Source organism: Mobula hypostoma, chromosome 4 (genome assembly GCF_963921235.1).
Source record: "Mobula hypostoma chromosome 4, sMobHyp1.1, whole genome shotgun sequence".
In the NCBI taxonomy this organism is placed as follows: Eukaryota; Metazoa; Chordata; class Chondrichthyes; order Myliobatiformes; family Myliobatidae; genus Mobula; species Mobula hypostoma.
The window spans coordinates 880208-907982 of NC_086100.1; the positions used below are offsets into that span (position 1 = coordinate 880208).

Here is a 27775-nt window from a genome sequence, read left to right on the forward strand (position 1 = left end):
GGCCAAGTACACTCAACCTATTCTCATTAAGGTACACCCTCCAATCAGGCAACATCCTTGTAAATCTCCTCTGTACTCTCTCTATAGTATCCACATCCTTCTTTTTACGCACCCCTTATGTGGACTGTCCATTGATGTGGCATGCAGAACAAGATTTTACCAATGACAATAATAACGCAGCATGGTAGCATAGCGACTGTCGTGACACTATTACAGCTCAGGGCATTGGAGTTTACAGTTTCCTCTGTATGGAGTTTGTACGTTCTCCCTGTGAGTGTGTGGATTTAGTCTGAGTGCTCCAGCTTCCTCCCGCAGTCCGAACACATACGAGTTAGTAGGTTAATTGGTCATTGTAAACTGTCCTGTGATTAGGCTGAGGTTAAATCAGTGGGTTGTAGATGGCATGGTTCAGTGTGCCAGTAAGGCCTATTCTGCACTGTATCTCAAAATAAAAAAATAATAATAAACCATTTTACCACTTTTAAAATACCTTCACAAATTTGAATCCAGCGTTGCATCTGATCTGGACCTGATCTTTGAATGAATAATGCTCCAGGACAGGTTCAACTTGGCCATTGAGGGGTGGTTGGATGACAGGACAAGGATTGCCTGCATAATGACAAAGATATATTGAAATGTAACCGGTAACATTTCTCCATAATTTATCCCCCTGCATTAAACCTTTTCAGTCTCCAATCACAAGACATGTAATCCTTTCCATCACAAAATATTGGAGGGACTCACGGTTTATTTATTTCCATCGATGCTGCCTGACTTGCTGAGTTCCTCCAGCATTTTGTGAGTATCTCTCAAGATTTCCAGCATCTGCAGAATCTCTTCTGCGTCATATTTTCCATTGCTTTATACAGCCTACGGTAATACAGGAAAGATACTGGTATGGACAGATGATTGGCTGACTGACAGGAGGCAAAGACTGGAAGGAAAGGCGGCCTTCCCTGGTTGGCTGCTGTTGACTAGTGGTGTTCTGCTGGAGTTGGTGCAGGGACGACTTCCTTTCACATTGTATATCAAGGATTTGGATGAAGGAATTGATGGCTTGGAGGTAGATTTGCAGACGATAAGAAGACTGGTGGAAGGGAAGGTAGTGTTGAGGAAGCAAGTCTGCAGAAGGAGTTAGACAGATTGGGGGAATGAGAAAAGAAGCAGTGGATAGAATATACTGTCATGTACTTTGATAGAAGGAATAAAGGTATGTACTACGAAATCTTTTACAACTCTCTCCAAGTGTCTCCCATCTGTGGTCTGCCTTCTCTTCCCAGGGATGTTATAAACTAATTTATCCACAGCGTGACTGTCACAGGCTTTGGAATGAAATAGACAAGGTCTGGACTGCTTTAGAATTATAGCAACATGGGAAACATCTTCCAGAAAATCAGCCATCTCTTTGCTACTCTCTTAATTTAAGCACTGTCTATGTTCAGACCATAAGACATGGGAGCAGAATTAGGATATTCGGCCCATCAAGGCTGCTTCACCATTCTATCATGCCTCATTATTTATCCTTTCAACCCCACTCTCTTGCCTTCTCCCTGTAAACTTTGATGCCCTGACTAATCAAGAACCTTATCAACCTCCACTTTAAGCAACACACACAAAATGCTGAAGGAACTCAGCAGCATCTATAGAAAAAAAGTACAGTTGACGTTTCCAGCCAAAACCCTTTGGTCCTGCCACGGTTGTCTACTTCCAGCCATTTGAGAACTTCTTTTTCTGTGAGACATATCTATTGTGCACCTTGTGAACTATTCCCAGAAACTTCGGCCATCTCTGCTCTGCCATCATCTCCACCAGTATCCTCCTCCAATCCACCAGGACAAACTCCTCTCTCATGCCTCTGTAATTCCTTTTCTTCCATTGCAATACTTATGTATGTAACTTATGCTTCTCTCTCTCAAACTGCAGTATGAATTCAATCATATTATGATCACTGCCTTCTAAGGGTTCCTTTACATTAAACTGACTAATAAGATCGGGGTTATTACACAACAGGTTCAAGTACAAGCTGCTCTGAAAAGCCATCTCATAGGCATTCAGCAAATTCCCCCTCTTGCAATTCAACACCAACCTGATTTACCCAATTCCCTTGCATATTGATGTCCCCAATTACAATGGTGTCATTACCCTTATTATGTGCCTTTTCCAGTTCCCTTTGCAATCTCAACCCCACTTCTTGGGTACTATTTGGAGGCCTATATATGATTCCCATAAAGTTTTTTTTTACCCTTGCAGTTTCTTAACTCCACCCACAAAGATTCAACATTCTCTGACCCTATGTCATGTCTTTCTAAAGATGTAATTCTATCTTTTACCAACAGAGCCACACCACTGGCTATGCCTTCCTGCCTGTCCTTTCGATACAAAGTATATCCTTTGATATTGAACTCCCAACTATGGCCTTCTTTCAGCCACGACTCAGTGATGTCCACAATGTCATAACAACCAAACTGTAATTGCACCACGTGTTCGTCCACCTTATTCCAAATGCTACGCACATTTAAATACAGAACCTTCAGTCCTGCATTCTTTGCCCTTTTGAATTTTGCCTCTGTGGTACAATTTAACTCTTTGCTCTGTCTGCATTTGTACCCAGTCCTTGCCTTGTCCTTCCTTACATTCAAGTTACACCCTTCATCTACTTGTAAACCTGCTGGTTCATCCTCAGCTTTATCATACTGGTTCCCATCCCCCCAACAATTTGGGACATGGGAGGAAACCAAAGCTACCTGAGAAAACACAGACAGAATGTGCAAACTCCACACAGACAGCTCAGGAGGACAGAACACCCAGAACGTCTGACCTTCCATTGGAAGGAAGGTCACTGATGAAGCAAATGGAGATAAAAGGTCTGAGAAACTCCCGACAATCACAACTATCTTCCTGTGTGCAAGGTACAACTCCAGCATTGTACTGTGAACCCCATCAAGGATCCATCATCAAAGATCCCCACTGTCAAGGACATTCTCTTTTCGCGCTGCTGCCAGGGAGGTGGTACAGGAGCATTACCAGCCACTAGGTTCTTAAATAGGCATCCATTAGTCTCGTGAGACCATGGATTTGCGCCTTGGAAAGTTTCCAGGGCACAGGCCTGAGCAAGGTTGTATGGAAGACCAGTATTTGCCCATGCTGCAAGTCTCCCCTCTCCACGACACTGATGTTATCCAAGGGAAGGGCATTAGGACCCATACAGCTTGGCACTGGTGTCGTCGCAGATGTGTGGTTAAGTGCCTTGCAAGGACACACACACGCTGCCTCAGCCAAGGATCGAACTAGCAACCTTCAAATCACTAGACGGACACCTTAACCACTTGGCCACGTGCCAACTAGGTTCAGGAACAGTTATTATCCCAGAACCATCAGGCTCTTGAAGCAGAGGGGTTAACTTTCCTCAGCTTCAGTTGCTCCATCACTGAACCGTTCCCATCTATAGACTCGCTTTAAAGAACTCTTCATCCCATGTTCTTGATATTTATTGCTTATTTATTACTTTTATTCCTCTTTCTTTTTTGTTTTTGCACATTGGTTGCTTTTCCGTCTTGTGTGTGTTTTTTTACTGTGAATGCCCAAAAGAAAGCAAATCTGAGTTGTATATGGTGAAATATATGTACAAACGGTACTTTGATGATAAATTTACTTCAAACTTTTTGAACTTAATGCCCATTGATTCAGTATTACCAGGAGCCCTTGATGTCACAACTGGTCAAGCACTGCTTTGATATCAACAGCAGCCCCCCTCAATTCACCTCTGAGATTGGGGGAGAGATCAAAAGGCACAACCTCAGAATAGAAGGACATCCCTTTAGAACAGACCTCTGATCCATGCTTAGACAAAGACCATGATGAGGTCTGGGGCTAGGAAGTCCTAGTGAAACCCAGACTAGGTATCACTGAACACACTACTGGTCAGTACCAATTAACTAATGCTGTTGTTGACCATTTCCATAACTTGGATGACAACTGAGAGTGGATTGATTTGTCAGTAACCAACAGGAAAGAATTTGTCCTGCTTTTTCTGAACATGATATACTTAGGCAATTGTCCATATTGGCAGATGCCAACGAAGCCTGGGGATGCAATTGGCCTTGCAATGCAGGTCACAGTGCTATGACAACAATGTCTGGTCTCACAGACTTTTCGATATCCATTCCTCTCTTTATTCACTTCAAATGGAGTGAATCGAATTGGTTAAAGACTGGATCTTCTGTGTTTGTATAAAAATGTTATGCGGAGAGGGGAGGTGGTGGTAGAAATGGAAGTGTGTGTCAGAGAGTTGCTAAGAGAGTAGATCCCTCTGAAATACAAAATATATGCCCTCCCCTGAATCATATGGGAGCTGGAGGAAATGGTGAGGATAATTGATGATTCTGTTTTCTCAGGAGGACATCAGCTTCTAGCACCTCTGTGCAACACAACTATGAATATTGTACATTGGTACTCACATAATGTTCAAAGTTCAGTTTTATTATCAAAGTATGTATACCATGTACAACCTTGAGCTTTATCGTCTTGCAGGTACCAACAAAACAAAGGAGTGTTTGATGGCTTTGAGCCTTTACTTGCTGGAGTTCAGAAGAATGTGGAGGGATCTCACCGAAACCTATCAAGTGATATGGATATGGAAAGAATATTTCCTATAGTGGGGGAATCTAGAACCAATGGGCACAGCTTCAGAATAAAGGGGTGCCCATTTAGAACAGAGGTGAGGAGGAATTTCTTTAGTAGTGAATCAGTGGAATTTATTGCCACAGATGGCTATAGAGGCCAAGCCAATGGATATATTTAAATCAGAGGTTGATAATTTCTTGATTAGTCAGGGCATCAAATGTTATGAGAAGAAGGCAAGAACATAAGAACATAAGAAATAGGAGCAGGAGTAGGCCATCCGGTCCATCAAGCCTGCCCCACCATTCAATAAGATCATGGCTGATCTGCCCGTAAACTCGGCTCCATCTACCTACCTTTTCTCCATAAGCCTTAATTCCCCTACTATGTAAAAACCTATCTAACTGTTTCTTAAATGTATTTAGTGAAGAAGCCTCAACTGCTTCCCTGGGCAGAGAATTCCACAGATTCACCATTCTCTAGGAAAAACAGTTTCTTCTCATCTCCGTCCTAAATCTTCTCCCCTGAATCTTGAGGCAATGTCTCCTAGTTCTAGTCTCACCTACCAATGGGAACGACTTTCCTACTTCTATCTTATCTAATTTTGTATGTTTCAATAAGATCCCCTCATTCTTCTGAACTCCAGAGAGTATAGTCCCAGGCAGCTCAATCTCTCCTCAAGGTTAGCCCCTTCATCCCTGGAATCAACCTGGTGAACCTCCTCTGCCTCCAGGAATAAGGTGTCCCCTTTGTCTCACCCACGAACTAGTTAACCTCATTTATAATGTATGTATAAAAGGCCTTAGCATTCTTGTTGACCCTTCTCACCAAGAACATATAATGACCTCTTTTCGCCCTCTGATTCCCTCTTTTTCTTTCCTCAAGGATGCTGTCCATTTCAGCTTCCTTTTTATTTTTGGCTGAAAGTGGTATTTAGTGCTGGAAGCTGTAGCATTTCTTGGACTTTTATTTTTACTTAGAGATACACAGCAGAACAGATCTTCCCGACCCCTCAAGCCATGCTGACCACTTTAATCATAACCTAATTACAGGACAGATTATAATGACCAATTAACCTACCAACCAGTATGTCTCTGGAGGAGGGAATCAGAGCACCCAGAGGAAACCCAAGTGCACATGGGAAGGAACATACAAACTTGCTTATAGAGGACACTGGAATGGAACTTCAACCTTTGTCCATAAGACCATAAGTCAAGTTTAACTATATGCACGTATACCACCAAGCGAGACGTTTCTCCGGACCAGGGTGTAAAGCATAACGCACATATATAACATAATAACTTAGAAAAGTAAGAATTAAATTTACAAATGAATTATGAATAGATAAACAAAGTAAAGTGCATAAATTAAATATTGCAGGGTACAGTACAAATTATCCAGTGACACTTCTAATGCAATGCAGATGGATTTAGAAGCCTAATGGCCTGAGGGAAGAAACTATTTCCCATCCTGACCGTTCTTAACTTTGTGCATCGGTTTCAAAATACTAATAATACTAAGGACCCTGTGTATGCAACGTTCCTGATAAATGTCCCCGGTGGATGGTTGGTAAACCCCTTTGATCTTCTTGGCAGTTCTTATAGTCCTTCATAGGGACGTCCGGTCAGATGCTCTGCTGCTCCCATACAAGATGGGGATGCAGCTTGTCAAGACACTCTCAATGTTGCACCTGTAAAATTCAGGAAAGATTTGGGGGGGGTGGGGGGAGAGCCTCACTTGTCTCAATCTCCTCAGGAAGTGGAGGCATTGCTGCGCCTTCTTATTCGGGGGTGGGGGGAGATATTGAGGGATCAGGTGAGGTTACCCGTGCTGTGAACTCCCAGGAACTTGGTGCACTTAACTCTCCCTACAGAGGAGCCACGTATGCGCAGTGGGGTGTGGTTCATCTGCACCACAGTCACTTTCTTGGTCTTCTCCACATTCAGACTTATGTTGTTGTTCTCACAACAGTCCATCAGCCACTCCACTTCCTCTCTGTACTTCTACTCATCATTGTTGTTGATATGCCCAACCACTGTTGTATCATCTGCAAACTCGATTTGAGCTAAATCCTGCAACAGTCATGTGTCAGCAGTGGGCTGAGCATGAGGCCCTGGGGAGCGTCAATGTTCAGTGTAATGGGTCTAGAGTAGTTGCTGACCACATTGATTGATTGTAGTCTTTCTGTTAAGAATTCCAGGATCCAGTTACACAGGGAGGCATCGAGACTCAGCAAGGACAGTTTCCCCACGTTTCTGGGGTATGATGGTGTTAAACACCAAACTGAGGTCTATAAACAGCAACCTGGCATATGAGACCCCATTTTCCATGTTGGTCAGAACAGAGTAGAGGGCAGACGCAACAGTATCGTCAGTGGATCAATTTCAGTGATAAGCAAATCGGAAAGGGTTCAACATAGCCGGGAGAGAAGCTACATAAAACCATAAGACTGTAAGACAGGGGAGCAGAATTATGCAATTCAGCCCATCAAGTCCGCTCTGTAATTTCATCATGGATGATAAATTATCCTGATGCCCTGAACTTTAAAAACATCGCATGAACCGATTACTGCAATCTGCAGCCTGTAATTTCCCTTTGGGAGTTGTGCTTTAGAACCATAGGTACAACCTGGCATTTTTGTGCTATCCTGAAATATTCCGCGAACTGGACTCTGACAAATGCAAGTGCAGCTGCGGTGGTCATTGCTAGAGATAACTTTGTGCCGGAATGGTGGGACCCAAGCCCTAGGGCAGATAATGCACCAATGTTCATGATAATGATAATTAACCCAGTCAGGTGTCAGATCTCGCAGTGGGAGAGCATTTTGGAGATAGCGACGATAATTCTATCTCCTTCACAATAGCATCGAAGAGAGATAGGAACGGACAAGTTAGAAAAACGTTTAATTGGAGTAAGGGGAATTATGAGGCTATCAGGCAGGAACTTGGAAGCTTAAACGGGAAACAGATTTTCTCAGGGAAAAGTATAGAAGAAATGTGGCATATGTTCAGGAGATATTTGTGTGGAGTTCTGCATAGGTACATTCCAATGAGACAGGCAAGTTATGGTAGGATACAGAAACCGTGGTGTACAAAGGCTGTAGTAAATCTAGTCAAGAAAGAGAAAAAAAGCTTACGAAAAGTTCAGAGAGCTAGGTAATGTTAGAGATCTAGAAGATTATAAGGCTAACAGGAAGGAGCTAAAGAAGGAAATTAGGAGAGCCAGAAGGCTCCATGAGAAGGCCAAGGCGGGCAGGATTAAGGAAAACCCCAAGGCATTCTACAAGTACATGAAGAGCAAGAGGATAAGACGTGACAGAATAGGACCTATCAAGTGTAACAGTGGGAAGTGTGTATGGAACCAGAGGAAATAGCAGAGGTACTTAGTGAATACTTTACTTCAGTATTCACCATGGAAAAGGATTTTGGTGATTGTAGTGATGACTTGCAGCAGACTGAAAAGCTTGAGCATGCAGATATTAAGAAAGAGGATGTGCTGGAGCTTTTGGAAAACATCAAGTTGGACAAGTCGCCGGGACCGGATGAGATGTACCCCAGGCTACTGTGGGAGGCGAGGGAGGAGATTGCTTTGTGGATCCAGAATTGGCTTGCCCACAGAGGGCAAAGAGTGATTGTAGATGGGTCATATTCTGCATGGAGGTCGGTGACCAGTGGTGTGCCTCAGGGATCTGTTCTGGGACCCTTACTCTTTGTGATTTTCATAAATGACCTGGATAAGGAAGTGGAGGGATGGGTTAGTAAGTTTGCTGATGACACAAAGGTTGGGGGTGTTGTGGATAGTGTGGAGGGCTGTCAGAGGTTACAGCGGGACATTGATAGAATGCAAAACCTGGCTGAGAAGCAGCAGATGGAGTTCAACCCAGATAAGTGTGAGGTGGTTCATTTTGGTAGGTCAAATATGATGGCAGAATATCATATTAATGTTAATACTCTTGGCAGTGTGGAGGATCAGAGCAATCTTCGGGTCCGAGTCCATAGGACACTCAAAGCTGCTGCGCAGGTTGACTCTGTGGTTAAGAAGGCATACAGTGTATTGGCCTTCATCAATCGTAGAATTGAATTTAGGAGCCGAGAGGTAATGTTTCAGCTATGTAGGACCCTGGTCACACCCCACTTGGGGTACTGCACTCAGTTCTGGTTGCCTCATTACAGGAAGGATATGGAAACTATAGAAAGGGTGGAGAGGAGATGTACAAAGATGTTGCCTGGATTGGGGAGCATGCCTTATGAAAACAGGTTGAGTGAACTCGGCCTTTTCTCTTTGAAGCAACGGAGGATGAGAGGTGACCTGATAGAGGTGTATAGGATGATGAGAGGCATTGATCATGTGGATAGTCAGAGGCTTTTTCCCAGGGCTGAAATAGCTGCCACAAGAGGACACAGGTTTAAGGTGTTTGGGAGTAGGTACAGAGGAGATGTCGGGAAAGTTTTTTACGCAGAGAGTGTTGTATGTGTGAAATGGGCTGCTGGCAAAGCTGGTGGAGGCGGATACAATAGGGTCTTTTAAGAGACTTTTGGATAGGTACATGGAGCTCAGAAAAAATGAGGACTGTGGGTAACCCTAGTAATTTCTAATGTAGGGACATGTTCGGCATAACTCTGTGGGCCGAAGGGCTTGTATTGTGCTGAAGGTTTTCTATGTTTCTATGTTAAACCGATTTAAGCACCAAGCCAGATTTGAAAGATTAATGCACAAGGCCGAAGATGGGGGACGAACTGGTGTTCAACTCACTACTCCATGAGGCTTTGCTCAGCTCAGCACTGAAATGATTCTGTAATTGTGGCCCGTAGCCCCTGGGATGCGTCAGCTCTGAACTGGCTCTGTGGTTGTGGCTTGCAGGTTAGAGCGAGACATCGATACGATGCAAAACTGGGCTGAGAAGTGGCAGATGGTATTCAACCCAGATAAGTATGAGATGGTTCGTTTTGGTTGATCAACTATGATGGCAGAATATAGTATTAACAGTAAGACTCTTGGTAGTGTGGAGGATCAGAGGGATCTTGTAGTCCATGTCCATAGGGCACTCAAAGTTGCTGCGCAGGTTGACTGTGTGGTTAAGAAGGCATACTTTTTAAATTGTAAACCAGTGGGTTGTTGTTCTGTCTCCCGCTCACTGTGAAAATGGAGGACACCTCCCTATCCCTTATTAGGGAGAGAGAGAACCTGTGGTTTGTCGAATGCCAGATGAAGTGCGATACTCTTTAGGGTAACTGCAAGTCTATGTCTTTACTATCGCCGAGCTCACGCTTGTGCTCGGTAGCGGGTGAATTTTTTATTTGCTGCTGGGGTGGGGGGGGGGGGAAGCTGGGATTGTTGCCTTGCGGGAGGGGGATGCTGGGGGAACTTTGGGTTTTCTTACATTTAACCGCCAATCATTGTTTGGGGCACTTCTCTGTTTTCGTGGATGTTTGCGAAGAAAAAGCATTTCGCGATGTATATTATATACTTTTCTCTGACATTAAGTTGGACCTTTGAATCTTTGAACCTATCCAGGAGTATCTTTAAAGACCCTATCGTACCTGCCTCCACCACTGTTGCCAGCAGCCCATTCCACGCACTCACCACTCTCTGCGTAAAAAACTTATCCCTGACATCTCCTCTGTACCTACTTCCAAACACCTTAAAACTGTGCCCTCTCATGCCAGCCATTTCCGTCCTGGGAAAAAGCCTCTGACTATCCACACGATCAATGCCTCTCATCATCTTATACATCTCTATCAGGTCACCTCTCATCCTCCGTTGCTCCAAGAAAAAAAGGCTGAGTTCACTCAATCTATCCTCATAAGGCATGCTCTCCAATCCAGGCAGCATCCTTGTAAATCTCCTTTTTACCCTTTCTATGGTTTCCACATCCTTCCTATAGTGAGGCGACCAGAACTGAGCACAGTACTCCAAGTGGGGTCTGACCAGGGTCCTATATAGCTGCAACATTACCTCTCAGCTCCTAAACTCAATCCCACCATTGATGAAGGCCAATGCACCGTATTCTTTCTTAACCATAGAGCCAGCCTGTGCAGCAGCCTTGAGTGGACCCCAAGATCCCTCTGATCCTCCACACTGCCAAGAGTCTTACCATTAATACCATATTCTGTCATCATATTTGACCTACCAAAATGAACCACCTCACACTTATCTGGGTTGAACTACATCTGCCACTTCTCAGCCCATTTTTACATCCTATCAATGTCCCACTGTAACTTCTGATAGCCCTCCACACTATCCACAACGCTCCAACCATTGTGTCATTTAGCAAATTTACTAACCCATCCCTCCATATCTTCATCCAGGTCATTTATAAAAATCACGAAGAGTAGGGGTCCCAGAACAGATCCCTGAGGCACACCACTGGTGACCGACCTCCAGGCAGAATATAGTTATATTGTTATCTTTACCTTTTATTCTGACAGGCAAATACAAGCTTTGTACTCTCAAAATTTCCCTTTGAAGGCCTCCCACATATCAAGTACACCTTTGTCAGAAAACAGCCAGCCCCAATCCACACTTGCCAGGTTTTTTCTGATGCCATCAAAATTTGCCTTTCTCTAATTTAGAATCTCAACCACGAAACAGACCTGTTTCTTTTGCATATTTACTTTGAAACTAACGATATGGTGATCACTAGATGCAAAGTGTTCCCCTACACAAACTTCTGTCACTTGCCCGATCTCACTCCCTGGGTGGTGGGAGTAAGGAGGTTTATGGTCCCGGTACAGTTTGATGGGGTAGGCAGCTTAAACGGTTTGGCACAAACTAGAGGGCTGAAGGGCTTCATTCTGTGAAGTACTTTTCTATGACTTGATAACTCTAGTGAAAACAGGACATAGAATATAGAATATACTACAGAGTACGGGGCCTTCACCGGACATGTTGTATCAACCTTCTCCATGATCAGCTATAACCCTCCATTTTCTTCACTTTCATAGGACCATAAGACATAGGAGCAGATTTAGGCTATTCAGCCCATCAAGTCTGCTCTGCCATTTCATTATGGCTGATCTGGTATCCTATTCAACCCCTACACTTGCACTCTCACCATATCCCTTAATACCCCGACCAATCCACTTTAAACACACCCACGGACTTGTAAGTGGCACAGAATTAAACAGATTCACCACTCTGGCAAAAAAAAAATTCTTCTTTACTTCTGTTCTAAAAGGTCACCCCTCAATGTTAGAGGCTGTGCCCTCTGTGTCCTCCAGAGGAAACATCCCCTCAACATCCACCTCATCTAATCTTTTCAACATTCAGTAAATTTCAATGAAATCCCCATGCATTCTTCTGAATTCCAGTAAGTACAGGCCCAAAGGTGCCAAATGCTCCTCATATGTTAACCCCTTCATTCCCGGGCAATACAGTCGGCCCTCCTTATCTGCGAGGGATTGGTTCTGGGACCCCTCGCGGATACCAAAAGATGTGGATGCTCAAGTTCCTTATTCAACCTGTCGCGATGCAGTGGACCTTAGGACCCAGCAGAACCCTGGACCTTATTTAACCTGCCCCAGTGCAGTGGACATTAGGACCCGGCGGCACAGCTCTGAATCCACAGTATTTCTGTTCATGATAATAATCACGATCACGATTGAAAATAAAGTGGAAATAGTAAAGCGATCTGAAAGAGGTGAAATGCCATCGGTCATTGGAAAGGCCTTAGGCTACAGTTGGTCAACGATCGGAACAATTTTAAAGGATAAAGTGAGAAAGGCCCTGCACTGATGAAAGCCACAATTATTACTAAGCAACGCAGTGGTTTAATTATTGGGTTTTGGGGATTTGGGTTTTTGATCCTCCACTTCAATGGCACGACCCAGGAGCGGTCTGTCACTGGATCGAACTCGGGAACTTCCGTTCCTGAGCCTAGTGCTGAAGCATATGTTTCTTAAGTGTTTTATATGCATAGAAAGGTAAAATGTATACTATATACTAAGACAAACGTTTGACTAACTGACGCTAAATAATACCGGATGTACCTGTTCCAACTCTTTTAGTAAGAGAACCGGATTTTTTTGATCCCGGTCCACGATAACCTACGCACATTCTCCCATATACTTTAAATCATCTCTAGATTACTTATAATATCTAAGACAATGTAAATGCTACGTAAAATAGTCGTTATACTGGATTGTTTAGGGAATAATGACAAAAACGTCTGTACATGCTCGAACAACAAGTGCTGGAAGAGCACTTGCGGGTTTTCTTGATTCGCGGTTGGTTGAATTCGCGCATGCGGAACTTGCGGATATGGAGGGCCGACTGTACATCCTTTCAGAGGTAAGGTGCCCTTTGCACCTCTGATGTTTGAATTTCATCCCCATTTAGATAACAGTCTGCACTATTGTTCCTATTACTAAAATTCATTATCATACATTTCCCAACACTGTATTCCATCTGCATTTTGCCTATTTTTCCAATTTGTCTAAGTCCTGCTGGAACATGTTGCTTCCTCAGCACTACCTATCCCTCCACCTATCTTTGTATTATCACAAACTTTGCCACAAAATCATCAATTCCACGATCTAAATCACTAACAAACAATGAGAGACAAAGATTTTAAAGGCACAATGATTGTAAGGGCACTTACACTCAGAAATTTCTAAGGCATGAAAGAATGGAACAGCAGTTATCTCAGGGCTTTATCTTGCACATAGATTGAGTGAATCAAGTTGGACTTCACTGAATCCAAATGTAATAGCTTTCTTGAACAGCATGTTACTGAACCTACATGAGAACACGCCATCTTCGATCTGGTCTTGTGCAATGAGACAGGTCAAATTAGCAAACTTGTAATTAGGGATCCTCTTGGAAAGAGTGATCACAGTTTGATTGAGTTTCTCATACAAATGGAGGGTGCAACAGTTCAATCTAAAACCAGTGTATTATGCTTAAACAAGGGAGACCTATAATGGGATGAGTGAGGAGTTGGATAGGGTGGACTAGAAACACAGGCTATACAATGGGACAGTTGAGGAACATTGCAAGACTTTCAAAGAGATTTTTCACAGTGCTCAATAAAAGTACATTCAAGTTAAAAGCAAGGACAGTAAGGGTGGGGAGAGCCAGCCTTGGATAACTAAGGAAATAAAGAAAGGCTTGAAACTAAAAGCTCATGCATACAAAGTTGCCACGAGTAGCAGGAAGTGGAAGATTGGGAAAACTTTAACAAAGTTAAACAAAGAACCATAGAACATTACAGCACGGAAACAGGCCTTCTGGCCCTTCTTGGCTGTGCTGAACCATTTTTCTGCCTAGGGTAGAAATTACCTAGGGTTACCCATAGCCCTCTTTTCTAAGCTCCATGTACCTATCCAGGAGCCTCTTAAAAGACCCTATTGTATCTGCCTCTACCACAGTCGCTGGCAGCCCATTCCATGCACTCACCACTCTCTGCGTAAAAAACTTACCCCTGGCATCCCAAGTGAAGGAAGGAGAGCAATGATATTTACTTTTGAATCTGGTTCCAGGACACTTTCAGTCAGGAGTTTGCGAATCACAACTCTTCCTGGAGAATGGCTGTTACCTCAGCACCTAAAATGCTTGTCCAACCTAACTTTAGACTGAATTTGTTTTAAAATTTTCAGGTATTTATCAATCCCTGAGCATGCTTCTTTTTTTCTAATGGGGATTAATGGCAAGTTTGTTTGCATCAGTTCTTAGCTTTGGCCAACTATTAGTAAGAATTCTTTAGCTCCCCCTTCAAGTGCCTCCACTGGCTGTTTTTGTAGCATTATGGCAGGCTTACCAGATAGACATAGATATAGACATACTTTATTGATCCCGAGGGAAATTGGGTTTCATTACAGCTGCACCAACCAATAGAGCATAAATATAGCAATACAAGACCACAAACAAACAACAATATGCAAACTATGCCAGATGGAAATAAGTCCAGGACCAGCCCACTGGCTCAGGGTGTCTGACCCTCCACGGGGAGGAGCTGCAAAGTTCGATGGCCACAGGCAGGAACAACCTCCCGTGACGCCCAGTGTTGCATCTCGGTGGAATATGGCCGGAGTCCTACAGCAAGAAGTTCAATATCCGGACTACAAACACGTTCCTTGATCGTAATATGACCAGGATTGCACCATCTGTTGTTAACCAGATAATCGCTACTGCCCTTTTGGAATTGCCATTATTTTTATTCTAATTGTGGGAGTGGTAGGTGGAGATTAATTACAGTTTATGATGAGATTTCGTAGTCAATTTGTAACATCCAGATCAGATAATTTCCTCGACTGCTATGCAAGCTCAGGCAAGGGTTTCCAGTGCACAAGCCAAGTTCACCCAACAGTACCGAACTTCAGCACATTCACACTGCCTCATGCTTTCCATGTCCTTTATCTGTAGCATGAGTGACAATCAATTTGCACTAGATTGTGGTAACATCCACTTGTAACTGCAATGATGCTTTGACCTTAAAAGAGAGTACAATCTATAAGTCTGAAATAAACTGAAGAAAGGATAATAATATATTATAAATTTGATTTCAAGTTAGTCTGGTACAACACTGTGGGCCAAAGGACCCGTTCCTGTGCTGTTCTGTGTTCTATGTAATATTGAGTGGTTGTATGCATTCTTAATGCAGACCAAGTTCCATCAGTAACACCTGCTGCATTACCAAAACATTTATGATTTCTGAGTAATGCTATACACATGATTGAGAGAAAAGACAGTATCTAGGTTTAGTATCTCATCCAAAATTTGACACTTCCAAAGGTGTCCCCTCACTCCACCTGCCTATATCAAACTTCTACCTCGGAAATTCAGTCAAGATACGTTGAAAATTTTTTCTGTTATGGATGTGATAGGAAGTGAGGACCTCGAGTGGTTTAAACTAATATAGCAGGAGGATGGGAGGCAGGATGATAGAGCTAAGGATGAGCCAGCAGGTTTATGCATAAATCTACTTTATTACTCACATCCTTTACAAGCATGAGCAGTAAAAATGTTTACGTTACGTCTCCGTTTCAATATGCAAGTAGATGATGTGTGTAACATGAATGTAAGGAAGGACAAGCCAATGATTAGGTACAAATGCAGACAAAGCAAAGAGTTCAATTCTGCCACAGAGGCAAAATTCAAAAGGGTGAATGAAGTATGCAGGAATGAAGGTGCTACATTTAAAATTCTGCAGCATTCAGAACAATATGGACAAACTCGTGTTGCGATTAAGAGATTGGTCAGCAGATAAATGCCCGGCTGAGAACCTGGTGCAGGGGGCAGGACTTCAGGTTCTTGGATCTGAGGGAGGAGGTATGGCCTGTTCAAAAGTGACAGGTTGTACCTGATCTGGAGGGGTCCAATATTCTCGCAGGCAGGTTTGTCAGAGCTGTTGGGGAGGGTTTAAACTAACTTGGCGGGGGGTGGGGGAACCAGAGTGAAGGGACTCAGGTTAGGACAGATGGTAAAAAAGTAAAGATAGTGTGCAGTCAGATTGTCAGGAAGGGCAGGCAGATGATGGGACTTAGTTGCGACCAACAGGCTAAGTGTCTTGAGGGATGCAGAATCAGAAAGGGTAGCAAATATGGTACTCAATGTGTTGTATCTAAATGTGCGTAGTATAAGAAATAAGGTGGATGATCTTGCTGCAATATTACAGACTGCAAAGTATGATGTTGTGGCCATCACTGAATTGTGGCTGAAGGATGGCTACAGTTGGGAGCTGAATGTCCAAGGTTACACGTTGTACTGGAGGGACAGGAAGGTAGTCTAAGAGGATGGAGTGGCTCTAATGGTAAAGAATGGCATCAAATCAGTAGAAAGATGTGACATAGGAATGGATGATTTTGAATCCTTGTGGGTTGAGTTAAGAAACTGCAAGGGTAAAAGGATGCTGATGGCGGTTATATACAGGCCTCCCAACAGTTGCTGGGAGGTGGACCACAGGTTACAACAGGAAATAGAAACGGTGAGACAAAAGGGCAACGTTATGGTAGTTGTGGGAGATTTTAACATGCAGGTCAATTGGGAAAATCAGGTTCATAATGGATCTCAAAAGAGTAAGTTCGTTGAATGCCTAAGATAGAGATTTTTTGCAGCAGCTTGTCATTGAGCCTTCCAGGGAATCAGCTATGCTGGATTGGGTGTTACGTAATGAACCGGAGGTGATTAGGGGGCATAAGGTAAAAGAACCCTTCAAAACCAGTCATCACAATATGATTGTATTCAACTTGATATTTGATAGGGAGAAAGTAAAGTCTGACATACCAGTATTTCAGTGGAGTAAAGGAAATTACAATGGTATGAGAGAGGAGTTGGCCAAAGTATATTGGAAGGAGCTGCTGGCAGGGATGTCAACAGAGCAGCAATGCCGTGCATTTCTGGGAAAAATGAGGAAGGTGCAGGACATGTGTATTCCAAAAATGAAGAAAAACCCAAATAGTAAAATAGTTCAACCGTAGCTGACAAGGAAAGTGAAAGCTATTGTAAAAGCAAAAGAAAGGCCATACAACAAAGCAAAAGTTAGTGGGAAGATAGAGGATTGGGAAGTTTTTAAAAGCCTACAGAGAGCAATGAAAAAAATCATTAGAAAGGAAAAGATGAAATATGAAAGCAAGCTAGCAAATAATATCAAAGTGGATAGTAAAAGTTTTTCAAGTATGTTAAAAATAAAAGAGAAATGAGAGTGGATATAGGACCACTAGAAAATGAGGCAGGAGAAATAATAATGGGGGATAAGGAGACGGCTGATAAATTAAATGAGTATTTTGCATCAGTGTTCACCGTGGAAGACACGAGCAATATGCCTGATGTTTTAGTGCAGTGGTCCCCAACCACCGGGCCACGGACCAGTACTGGGCCGCAAAGCATGTGCTGTCGGGCCCCAAGGAAACTATATGATTTGACGATATGAAGCGATATGGGTCAGCTGCACCTTTCCTCATTCCCTGTCACGGCCATTGTTGAGCTTAAATGTACGCGTAGTCATTACCCATGCCGGAGGTCATCAGCCAGTATGAGTAAAAAACAAACGTCGCTTGAGAATTTCTTTGGATGAGGACATAAAAGGCCTAACGATGATGATAACACAGAGACAGCTAAGGCAGAGACTGCAAAAAAAAGAAAGCTTCCTTCCACAGAAAATATGACGAGTCATACATAAAATATGGCTTTATTGCGAGCAGTGACTCGCACGCTCCAAGCCCCCTGTGTGTGGTATGTGGAGACAAGCTGTCCAATGAGGCAATGAAGCCCTCAAAACTGCTTCGGCACCCTGAGTCCAAGCACCCTGCACTTAAAGACAAACCCGTGTAGTTTTTTGAGCGGAAAAAACGTGAGCAAGCGGGACAGAAGCAAGTGCGGAGAGCCACCACCTCCACAAATGCTGCTGCTCTGAGAGCGTCTACTTAGTGGTTAGCTGTATTGCTAAGGCCAAGAAGCCTTTCACCATTGGTGAAGAATTGACTCTGCCTGCTGCCAAGGGCATGTGCCGTGAACTGTTGGGAGAAGCTGCAGCTAACAAGATCACACAGGTTTCTCTTTCAGCTACCACAGTTTCAAGCAGAATCGATGACATAGCGGAGGACATCGAAGCACAACTAGCTGTTGGAACGGCTTAACGAGTCACCATAGTATGCTATCCAGGTCGATGAGACTACCGATGTCGACGACAAGGCAATGTTGCTGGTTTATGTGTGATATATATTTCAAGACGATGTTCAGGAGAATATGTTGTGTGCACTGCAGCTGCCAACTAACACAACTGGGGCAGAACTTTTCAAGTGTTTGAATGACTACATGTCAGGCAAACTGGACTGGTCATTCTGTGTTGGAATATGCACAGATGGGGCTGCAGTTATGACTGGACAGCTGTCTGGTTTCACTATCCGAGTCAAAGAGGTTGCTCCTGAATGCCAGTCTATACACTGTGTCATACACAGGGAAATGCTGGCTAGCCGAAAAATGTCACTTGATCTTATCAGCGTATTGAGTGACGTTGTTGAAGTTATCAATCACATCAAAGCAAAAGCCCTTAACTTACGTCTGTTTGAGCAGCTTTGCGAGGAAATGGATGCAGAGCACAAACGCCTTCTCTTACACACTAAAGTCAGAGAATTCTGAATTCTGTCAACAGAATTCGAGCGTTACTTCCCAACCGCAAATGACCCAAGACATGCAAAGGAATGGGTCCGTGACCCATTTGTAAATGTCCCCGGTGAATCATCCATGTCAGCGTGGGAAGAAGGTCAACTCCTCGAGCTTGCAAATGACGGTGGGCTAAAAAGTATGTTTGACATAACATCTCTGCCAGCATTCTGGATCAAAGTCAAGGCTGAATACCCTGAGATAGCCACGAAAGCACTGAAAACGTTGCTTCCATTTCCAACATCATGCCTTTGCGAAGCAGGATTTTCTGCAATGAATGCAACGAAAACTAAATTGCGGAATAGACTGGACATAAGGAACCCCCTTCGAGTATCGCTGTCTCCCATCACCCCTCGATGGGACCGTCTTGTTGCAGGGAAACAAGCCCAGGGCTCCCACTGATTCAGCGATATTGGGTTGCCAACTATCCCGTATTAGCCGGGACATCCCGTATATTGGGCTAAATTGGTTTGTCCCATACAAGACCGCCCTTGTCCCGTATTTGCCCCGTTAAGGTAGTGCGTTCCTATGAAACCTTCCGTGCCGAAATGGCGTAAAGCAAAGAAGCAATTACCATTAATTTATATGGGAAAAATTTTTGAGCGTTCCCAGACCCAAAAAATAACCTACCGAATCATACCAAGTAACACATAAAACCTAAAATAACACTAACATATAGTAAAAGCAGGAATGATATGATAAATACACACCCTATATAAAGTAGAAATAATGTATGTACAGTGTAGTTTCACTGAGCAGAATCGCCAAAAACGATTTGTAGAAAAAAAATCGGCACGTACACACATGCGCACAGAATGTATGCGCACGGCACGCATGCGCACACAGCTGCCCGCGCAAGACTTCATGGTCATGGTAGTCTTTCTCGGGGTAGACACAGTGAGAAAGTTGGCAACCCTACTCCCCCTCCCCCCGACGGGCAGTCCGCAAGAATATTGTCAATATCAAACCAGTCCGCAGTGCAAAAAAGGTTGGGGACCCCTGTTTTAGTGTGTGAAGGAAGAGAACTGGATGTAGTTAGTTACTGTTACAAGAGAGAAGGTGCTTAAGAAGCTGAAAGACCTAAAGGTACATAAGTCACCTGGAGCAGGGGAACTGCACCCTAGGGTTCTGAAATAGGTAGCATTAGAGATTGTAGTGGCATTAGAAATGATCTCTTAAAAATCATTGAACTCTGGCATGGTACCAGAGGACTGGAACATTGCAAATGGTACTCTACTCTTTAAGAAAGGATTGAAAAGCTTGAGGATATAGACATTAAGAAAGAGGATGTGCTGGAGCTTTTGGAAAGCATTAAGTTGGATAAGTCTCTGAGACTGGACAAGATGTACCCAGGCTACTGTGGGAGGCAAGGGAGGAGATTGTTGAGCCTCTGGAAATGATCTTTGCATCATCAATGGAGATGGGGGAGATTCCAGAGGATTGGAGGGTTACAGATGTTGTTCCCTTATTCAAGAAGGGGAGAAGAGATAGCCCAGGAAATTATAGACCAGTGAGTCTTACTTCAGTGGTTGGTAAGTTGATAGAGAAGATCTTGACAGGCAGGATTTATGAACACTTGGAGAGGCATAATATGATTAGGAATAGTCAGCATGGTTCTGTCAAAGGCAGGTCGTGCCTTACAACCCGGATTGAATTTTTTGAGATGTGACTAAACACATTGATGAAGGTAGAACAGTAGATGTAGTGAATATGTATTTCAGCAAGGCATTTGATAAGGTACCCCATGCAAGGCTTATTAAGAAAGTAAGGAGGCATGGGACCCAAGGGCACCTTGCTTTGTGGATTCAGAGTTGGCTTGCTCACAGAAGGCAAAGAGTGGCTGTAGACGGGTCATATTTTGCATGGAGGTAAGTGAACAGTGGTGTGCCTCAGGGATCAGTTCTTGACCTGGATGAGGAAGTGGAGGGATGGGTTAGTGAATTTGCTGATGACACAAAGGTTGGGGGTGTTGTGGATAGTGTAGAGGGCTGTTAGAGATTACAGTGGGACATCATTAGGATGCAAAACTGGGCTGAGAAGTGACAGATGGAGTTCATCCCAGATAAGTGTGAGGTAGGTCAAATATGATGACAGAATATAGTATTAATGATAAGACATTTGGCAGTGTGCAGGATCAGAGGGATCTTGAGGTCCGAGTCCATAGGACACTCAGAGCTGCTGTACAGGTTGACTCTGTGGTTAGGAAGGCATACAACTGTGCTCAGTTCTGGTCACCTCACTACAGGAAGGGTGTGGAGACTATAGAAAGGGTGCAAAGGATATTTACAAGGATGTTGCCTGGATTGGGGAGCATGCATAACACGAACAGGTTGAGTGAACTTGGCCTTTTCTCCTTGGAGTGGCAGAGGATGAGAGGTGACCTGATAGAGGTGCATAAGTTTATGAGAGGCATTGATCGTGTGGATAGTCAGAGGCTTTTTCCCGGGACTGAAATGGCTAACAGGAGAGGGCACGGTTTTAAGGTGCTTGGAAGTAGATACAGAGGAGATGTCAGGGGTAAGTTTTTTATGCAGAGATTGGTAAATTTGTGGAATGGGCTGCTGGCTATGGTGGTGGAGGCAGATACGATAGGATCTTTTAAGAGACTCCAGGATAGGTACATGGAGATTAGAAAAATACAGGGTTAAATGTAACCACATGTAATTTCTAAAGTACATGTTCGGCATAGCATTATGAACTGAAGGACCTGCATTATGCTGTAGTTTTTCTATGTCCTGAGAGAGGTTGCTGAAGAGATAACGGATATGTTGGTCATGATCTTTCAAGAATCACTTGACTTCTGACACTGTCCTGGAGGACTGGAAGATTGCAAATGTCACTCCACTCTTTCCTACTTCTATCTTATCTATCCCTTTCAAAATTTTGTATGTTTCTATAAGATGCCCTCTCATTCTTCTGAACTCCAGAGAGTATAGTCCCAGACGACTCAATCTCTCCTCATACAGTGGCATGCAAAAGCTTGGGCACCCCCGGTTAAAATTTCTGTTACTGTGAATAGTTAAGTGAGTAGAAGATGAACTGATTTCCAAAAGTCATAAAGTTTAAGATGAAACATTCTTTTCAACATTTTAAGCAAGATTAGTGTATTATTTTTGTTTTGTACAATTTTACAGTGAAAAAAAGGAAAGGAGCACCATGCAAATGTTTGGGCACCCCAAGAGATTTGAGCTCTCAGATAACTTTTACCAAGGTCTCAGACCTTAATTAGCTTGTTAGGGCTATGGCTTGTTCACAGACATCATTAGGAAAGGCCAGGTCATGCAAATTTCTAAGCGTTATAAATACCCTGACTCCTCAAACCTTGTCCCAACAATCAGCAGCCATGGGCTCCTCTAAGAAGCTGCCTAGCACTCTAAAAATTAAAATAAATGATGCTCACAAAGCAGGAGAAGGCTATAAGAAGATAGCAAAGTGTTTTCAGGTAGCCATTTCCTCAGTTCGTAATGTAATTAAGAAATGGCAGTTAACAGGAACAGTGGAGGTCAAGTTGAGGTCTGGAAGACCAAAAAAACTTTCCGAGAGAGCAGCTTGTAGGATTGCTAGAAAGGCAAATCAAAACCCCTGTTTGACTGCAAAAGACCTTCAGGAAAATTTAGCAGACTCTGGAGTGGTGGTGCATTGTTCTACTGTGCAGCGACACCTGCACAAACATGGCCTTCATGGAAGAGTCATCAGAAAAAAACCTTTCCTGCATCCTCACCACAAAATTCAGCATCAGAAGTCTGCAAAGGAACATCTACACAAGGCTGATTCATTTTGGAAACAAGTCCTGTGGACTGATGAAGTTAAAATAGAACTTTTTGGCCGCAATGAGCAAAGTTAAGTTTGGAGAAAAAAGGGTGCAGAATTTCATGAAAAGAACACCTCTCCAACTGTAAAGCACGGGGATGAATCAATCATGCTTTGGGCTTGTGTTGCAGCCAGTGGCACGAGGAACATTCCACTGGTGGAAGGAAGAATGAATTCAATTAAATACCAGCAAATTCTGGAAGCAAACATCACACCATCTGTAAAAAAGCTGAAGATGAAAAGAGGATAGCTTCTACAACAGGATAATGATCCTAAACACACCTCAAAATCCACAATGGACTACCTCAAGAGGCACAAGCTGAAGTTTTGCCATGGCCCTCACAGTCCCCCGACCTAAACATCATCGAGAATCTGTGGATAGACCTCAAAAGAGCAGTTCATGCAAGACGGCCCAAGAATCTCACAGAACTATAAGAGCTGGAATGTTATGATGAGGTTGTATAAGGCATTGATGAGGCTAAATCTGGAGTATTGTGTTCAGTTTTGGTCACCAAATTACAGGAAGGATATTAATAAGGTTGAAAGAGTGCAGAGAAGGTTTACAAGGATGTTGCCGGGACTTGAGAAACTCAGTTACAGAGAAAGGTTGAATAGGTTAGGACTTTATTCCCTGGAGCATAGAAGAATGAGGGGAGATTTGATAGAGGTATATAAAATTATGATGGGTATAGATAGAGTGAATGCAAGCAGGCTTTTTCCACTGAGGCAACGGGAGAAAAAAACCAGAGGACATGGGTTAAGGGTGAAGGGGGAAATGTTTAAAGGGAATATTAGGGGGGGGCGTCTTCACTCAGAGAGTGGTGGGATGAGCTGCCAGACGAGGTGGTAAATGCGGTTCTTTTTTAACATTTAAGAATAAATTGGACAGATACATGGATGGGAGGTGTATGGAGGGATATGGTCCGTGTGCAGGTCAGTGGGACTAGGCAGAAAATGGTTCGCCACAGCCAAGAAGGGCCAAAAGGCCTGTTTCTGTGCTGTAGTTTTTCTATGGTTTCTATGGTTTTCTAACTAGAAGACTTTTGCAAGGAAGAATGGGCCAAAATCCCCAAACAAGAATTGAAAGACTCTTAGCTGGCTACAGAAAGTGTTTACAAGCTATGATACTTGCCAAAAGGGGTGTTACTAAGTATTGACCATGCAGGGTGCCCAAACTTTTGCTTTGGGCCCTTTTTATTTTTTTGTTAATTTGAAACTGTAAAAGATGGAAATAAAAAAGTAATCTTGCTTAAAATATTAAAGAAATGTGTCATCTTTAACTTCATGCCTTTTGGAAATTAGGTCATCTTTTACTCGCTTAGATATTCACAGTAACAGAAATTTTGACCAAGGGTGCCCAAACTTTTGCTTGCCACTGTAGGTTAACCCCTTCATCCCTGGAATCAACCTGGTGAACCTCCTCTGCACTGCCTCCAAAGCCAGTATATCCTTCCTCAAGTACAGAGACGAGAAATGCACACAGTACCCCAGGTGCGGCCTCACCAGTACCCTGTATAGATGCAGCATGACCTCCCTGCTCTTGAATTCAATCCCTCTAGCAATGAAGGCCAACATTCCGTTTGCCTTCTAAATAACCTGTTGTACCCACAAGCCGACTTTTTGCGATTCATGAACAAGCACTCCCAAGTCTCTCTGCATAACAGCATGCTGCAATCTTTCACCATTTAAATAAAAATCTGCTCTTCTATTATTCCTTCCAAAGTGGATGATCTCACATTTACCAACGTGGTATTCCATCTGCCAGACCTTGGCCCACTCACTTAACCTATCTATATCCCTCTGCAGACTCTCCACATCCTCGGTACAATTTGCTTTTCTACTCAGTTTAGTGTCATCAGCAAATTTGGCGACGCTACACTCAGTCTCCTCTTCCAAATCATCAATGTAAATGGTAAACAGCTGCGGGCCCAGCACCGACCCCTGCGGCACCCCACACACCACTGACTGCCAACCGGAGAAACACCCATTTATACCAACTCTTTGCCTTCTATTACCAATCCACTATCCATGCCAATACACTTCCTCCGACTCCATGCATCCTTATCTTATTTATAAGTCTCTTGTGCGGCACCTTACCGAACCTTATCCAAGTATACAACATCCACCTGTTCCCCTCTATGTACTGCACTCATTATGTCCTCAAAGAACTCCAGTAAGTTTGTCAAACAGGACCTGCCATTCCTGAATCGATGCTGTGCCTGTCTAATGGAACCACTCCTTTCTAAATGTTTTGCTATTTCTTCCTTAATGACAGCTTCAAGCATTTTCCCAACTACAGATTTTAAGCTAACTGGCCTATAGTTGCCTGTCTTTTGCCTACATCCTTTTTTAAAAAAGTGTCATGACATTTGCCATCTTCCAATCCGCCAGGACCTGCCCAGAGTCTACAGAGTTTTGTTAAATGATTACCATCAGGATGCACCCCATCAGGACCAGGGGACTTATCTACCTTCAGGCCCTCTAGTTTTCTCATCACTATCTCTTTAGTGACAGTGATTTTATCGAGGTCCTCACCTCCCATTTTGTCCATAACATCCTTCTTGGGGCCCGAACCTGTTCTTATCAACAGGTTTGGGCCCCATATCTCAGAAAGGATCTGTTGTCATTGAACAGAGTCTAGAGGAGGTTCATGAGGGTTATTCCAAGAATGAAGGGGTTAACATATGAGTAACATTTGGCATCTTTGGGCCTGTACTCACTGGAATTTAGAAGAATGGAGGGGCTCTAATTGAAACCTACTGAATGTTGAAAGGACTAGATAGGGTGGATGTGGAGAGTACGGTTCCTATGGTGGGGGTATCCAAAACTAGCGGCACAGCTTTAAAATTGAGGGGTGACCCATTACAACAGATGTAACAAGGAATTTTTTAGCCAGGTAGTAGTAAATCTGTGGAATGCTCTGCATAGACCACAGTGGAAGCCAAGTCCATGCACATATTAAAGCAGAAGTTGATTGTTTCCTGATCAGTCAGGGCATTAAAGGACATGGCAAGAGGCAAGTTTATGGGGTTGAGTAGGATCTGGGATCAGCCAAGATGGAATGGCAGAGCAGAGTCGATGGGTGAATGGCCTAGTTCCATTCCTATGTCCTATGGCACATGGCACAGCACATGACGGATGTCGAGCTCTATGATGACCTACCGATGCTCACCACTAAAATTGAGGCGAGAAGACTGCAACTAGCGGGGCACTGTCTACGCCATCCCGAGCTACCTGCCAGCCTAGTCATCATATGGGAGCCCAAGCATGGGAGGAAGAACCCTGGGTGCCCTCCCAAGACTATGGTCAACACGCTCCTAGAAGACAGCGGCGCAGCTAATGTAGATGAACTGAATACACTGATGAGGGAGAGGGAAAAGTGGAGGGTCTATCATCGTGCCCAACGCCAGCCCCCTAGGCCTGAGTCGACGTAGTAGTAGTAGTAGTAGTAGTAGTAGTAGTAGTAGTAGTCGTCATCGTCTTATGGTCTTGTCCAATAGTTATCTCTAAAGAAGTACTGCTGAGCAAACTTGTGGGCCCAAAGATAGAAAAGCCCCTTGTCCTGATGGAATGCATCCCAGTGTACTGAAAGAAATTGCAGAGGTTGTAATTGAGTCTTTGGTGATAATTTACCAATATTCTCTGGACAGGTCCTGGTGGATTGAAAGAAGGCAAACATCACACCACTGTTCAAAAAAGGATGTAGGCAAAAGATAGGTTAGTTTATCATCTGTAGTTGCAAATATGCTTGAAGATATCATTAAAGAAAGAGCGAGGCACCTGGAAAGAAATGGATCCATCATGCAGACGCGGCATGGATCCAGCAAAGGCAGGTTCTGTTTGACAAACTTACAGATTTCTTTGAGGATATAACAAGCACAGTGGATAGAAGGCATTATTTACTTGGATTTCCAGCAGGCGTTTGATAAGGTGCCACATAAAAGATTTATCCATAAGATAAGGATGCATAGAGTTGGGGTGATCTATTAGCATGGATAGAGGATTGGTTAACCATTAGAAAGCACAGAACTGGGATACATTGGTGTTTCTCTGGTTGGCAATCAGTGGTGAGCGGTGTGCTGCGAGGGTCAGTGCTGCGCCTATAAATGTTCACAATAAACATTAACCATCTGGAAGAGAGCACCGAGTGTAGTGTATCTAAGTTTGCTGATGATACTAAATTGAGTGGAAAAGCAAATTGTGCAGAGAGTCAGCAGAAAGATATACATAGGTTAAGGGAGTGGGCAAGAGTCAGACAGATGGAGTACAATGTTGGTAAATGCGAGGTCATCCATTTTGGAATGAAAAATGGAAGATCAGATTATTATTTAAATGGTAAAAGATTGAAGCATGCTGCTGTGCAAAAGGTCTTCAGAGTACTTGTGCATGAATCACAAAAGGTTGGTTTGCAGGTGCAGCAAGCTATCAAGAAGGCAAATGGAATGTTGGCCTTCACTGATAGAGCGATTGCATTTAAGAGAAGTAAGGTTATGCTGTAACTGTACAGTGTACTGGTGAGGCCACACCTGGAGTACTACATGCAGTTCTGTCTCCTTACTTGAAGAGGGCTATACTGGCAGGCAGAGGAGGTTCACCAGGTTGATTCTAGAGATGAGGGGTTAGACTATGAGGAGAGATTGAGTCACCTGGGACTGTACTCACTGGAATTCAGAAGGATGAGAAGAGATCTTATAGAAACATATAAAATTATGAAAGGGATAGATAAGATAGAGGCAGGAAAATTGTTTCCACTGATAATTGAGACTAGATCTAGGGAACATAGCCTCAAGATTCAGGAGAGTAAATTTAGGATGGAGATGAGAAGAAACTGCTTTTCCCAGAGAGTGATGAATCTATGGAATTCTCTGCCCGATGAAGCAGCGAAGGCTACCTCAGTAAATATATTTATGACAAAGTTGGATAGATTTTTGCATAGTAGGGGAATTAAGGGTTGTGGGGAAAAGGCAGGTAGGTGGAAATGAGTCCATGGTCAGATCAGCCATGATCTTATTGAATGGTGGAGCAGGCTCAACGGGCCAGATGGCCGACTCCTGCTCCTATTTCTTATGTTCTTATGTAATTTGAAAAGTAGCGGTCCCAATACTGATCCCTGAGGAACAACCCTAGTCACTGGCAGCCACGTCCCTAAATGGCAGAAATATTGGAGACTTTTAAGAGACATTTAGAAAGGCACATAAATGTGAAGTAAATGGAGGGATGTGGACATTGTATAGGCAGAAGATTG

General features: G+C 43.4%; 1 protein-coding gene across 2 annotated transcripts in view; it reads right to left on the bottom strand.

Annotated features, from left to right (window-relative positions):
* Positions 1–27775, bottom strand: part of mynn (myoneurin) — a 467776-nt gene that overhangs the window by 350197 nt on the left and 89804 nt on the right. For both annotated transcript variants that reach the window (XM_063045225.1, XM_063045221.1), the window contains exon 7: positions 491–609. In XM_063045225.1, the coding sequence (XP_062901295.1) occupies positions 491–609 (119 nt within the window). The remainder of the gene's footprint in view (positions 1–490; positions 610–27775) is intronic.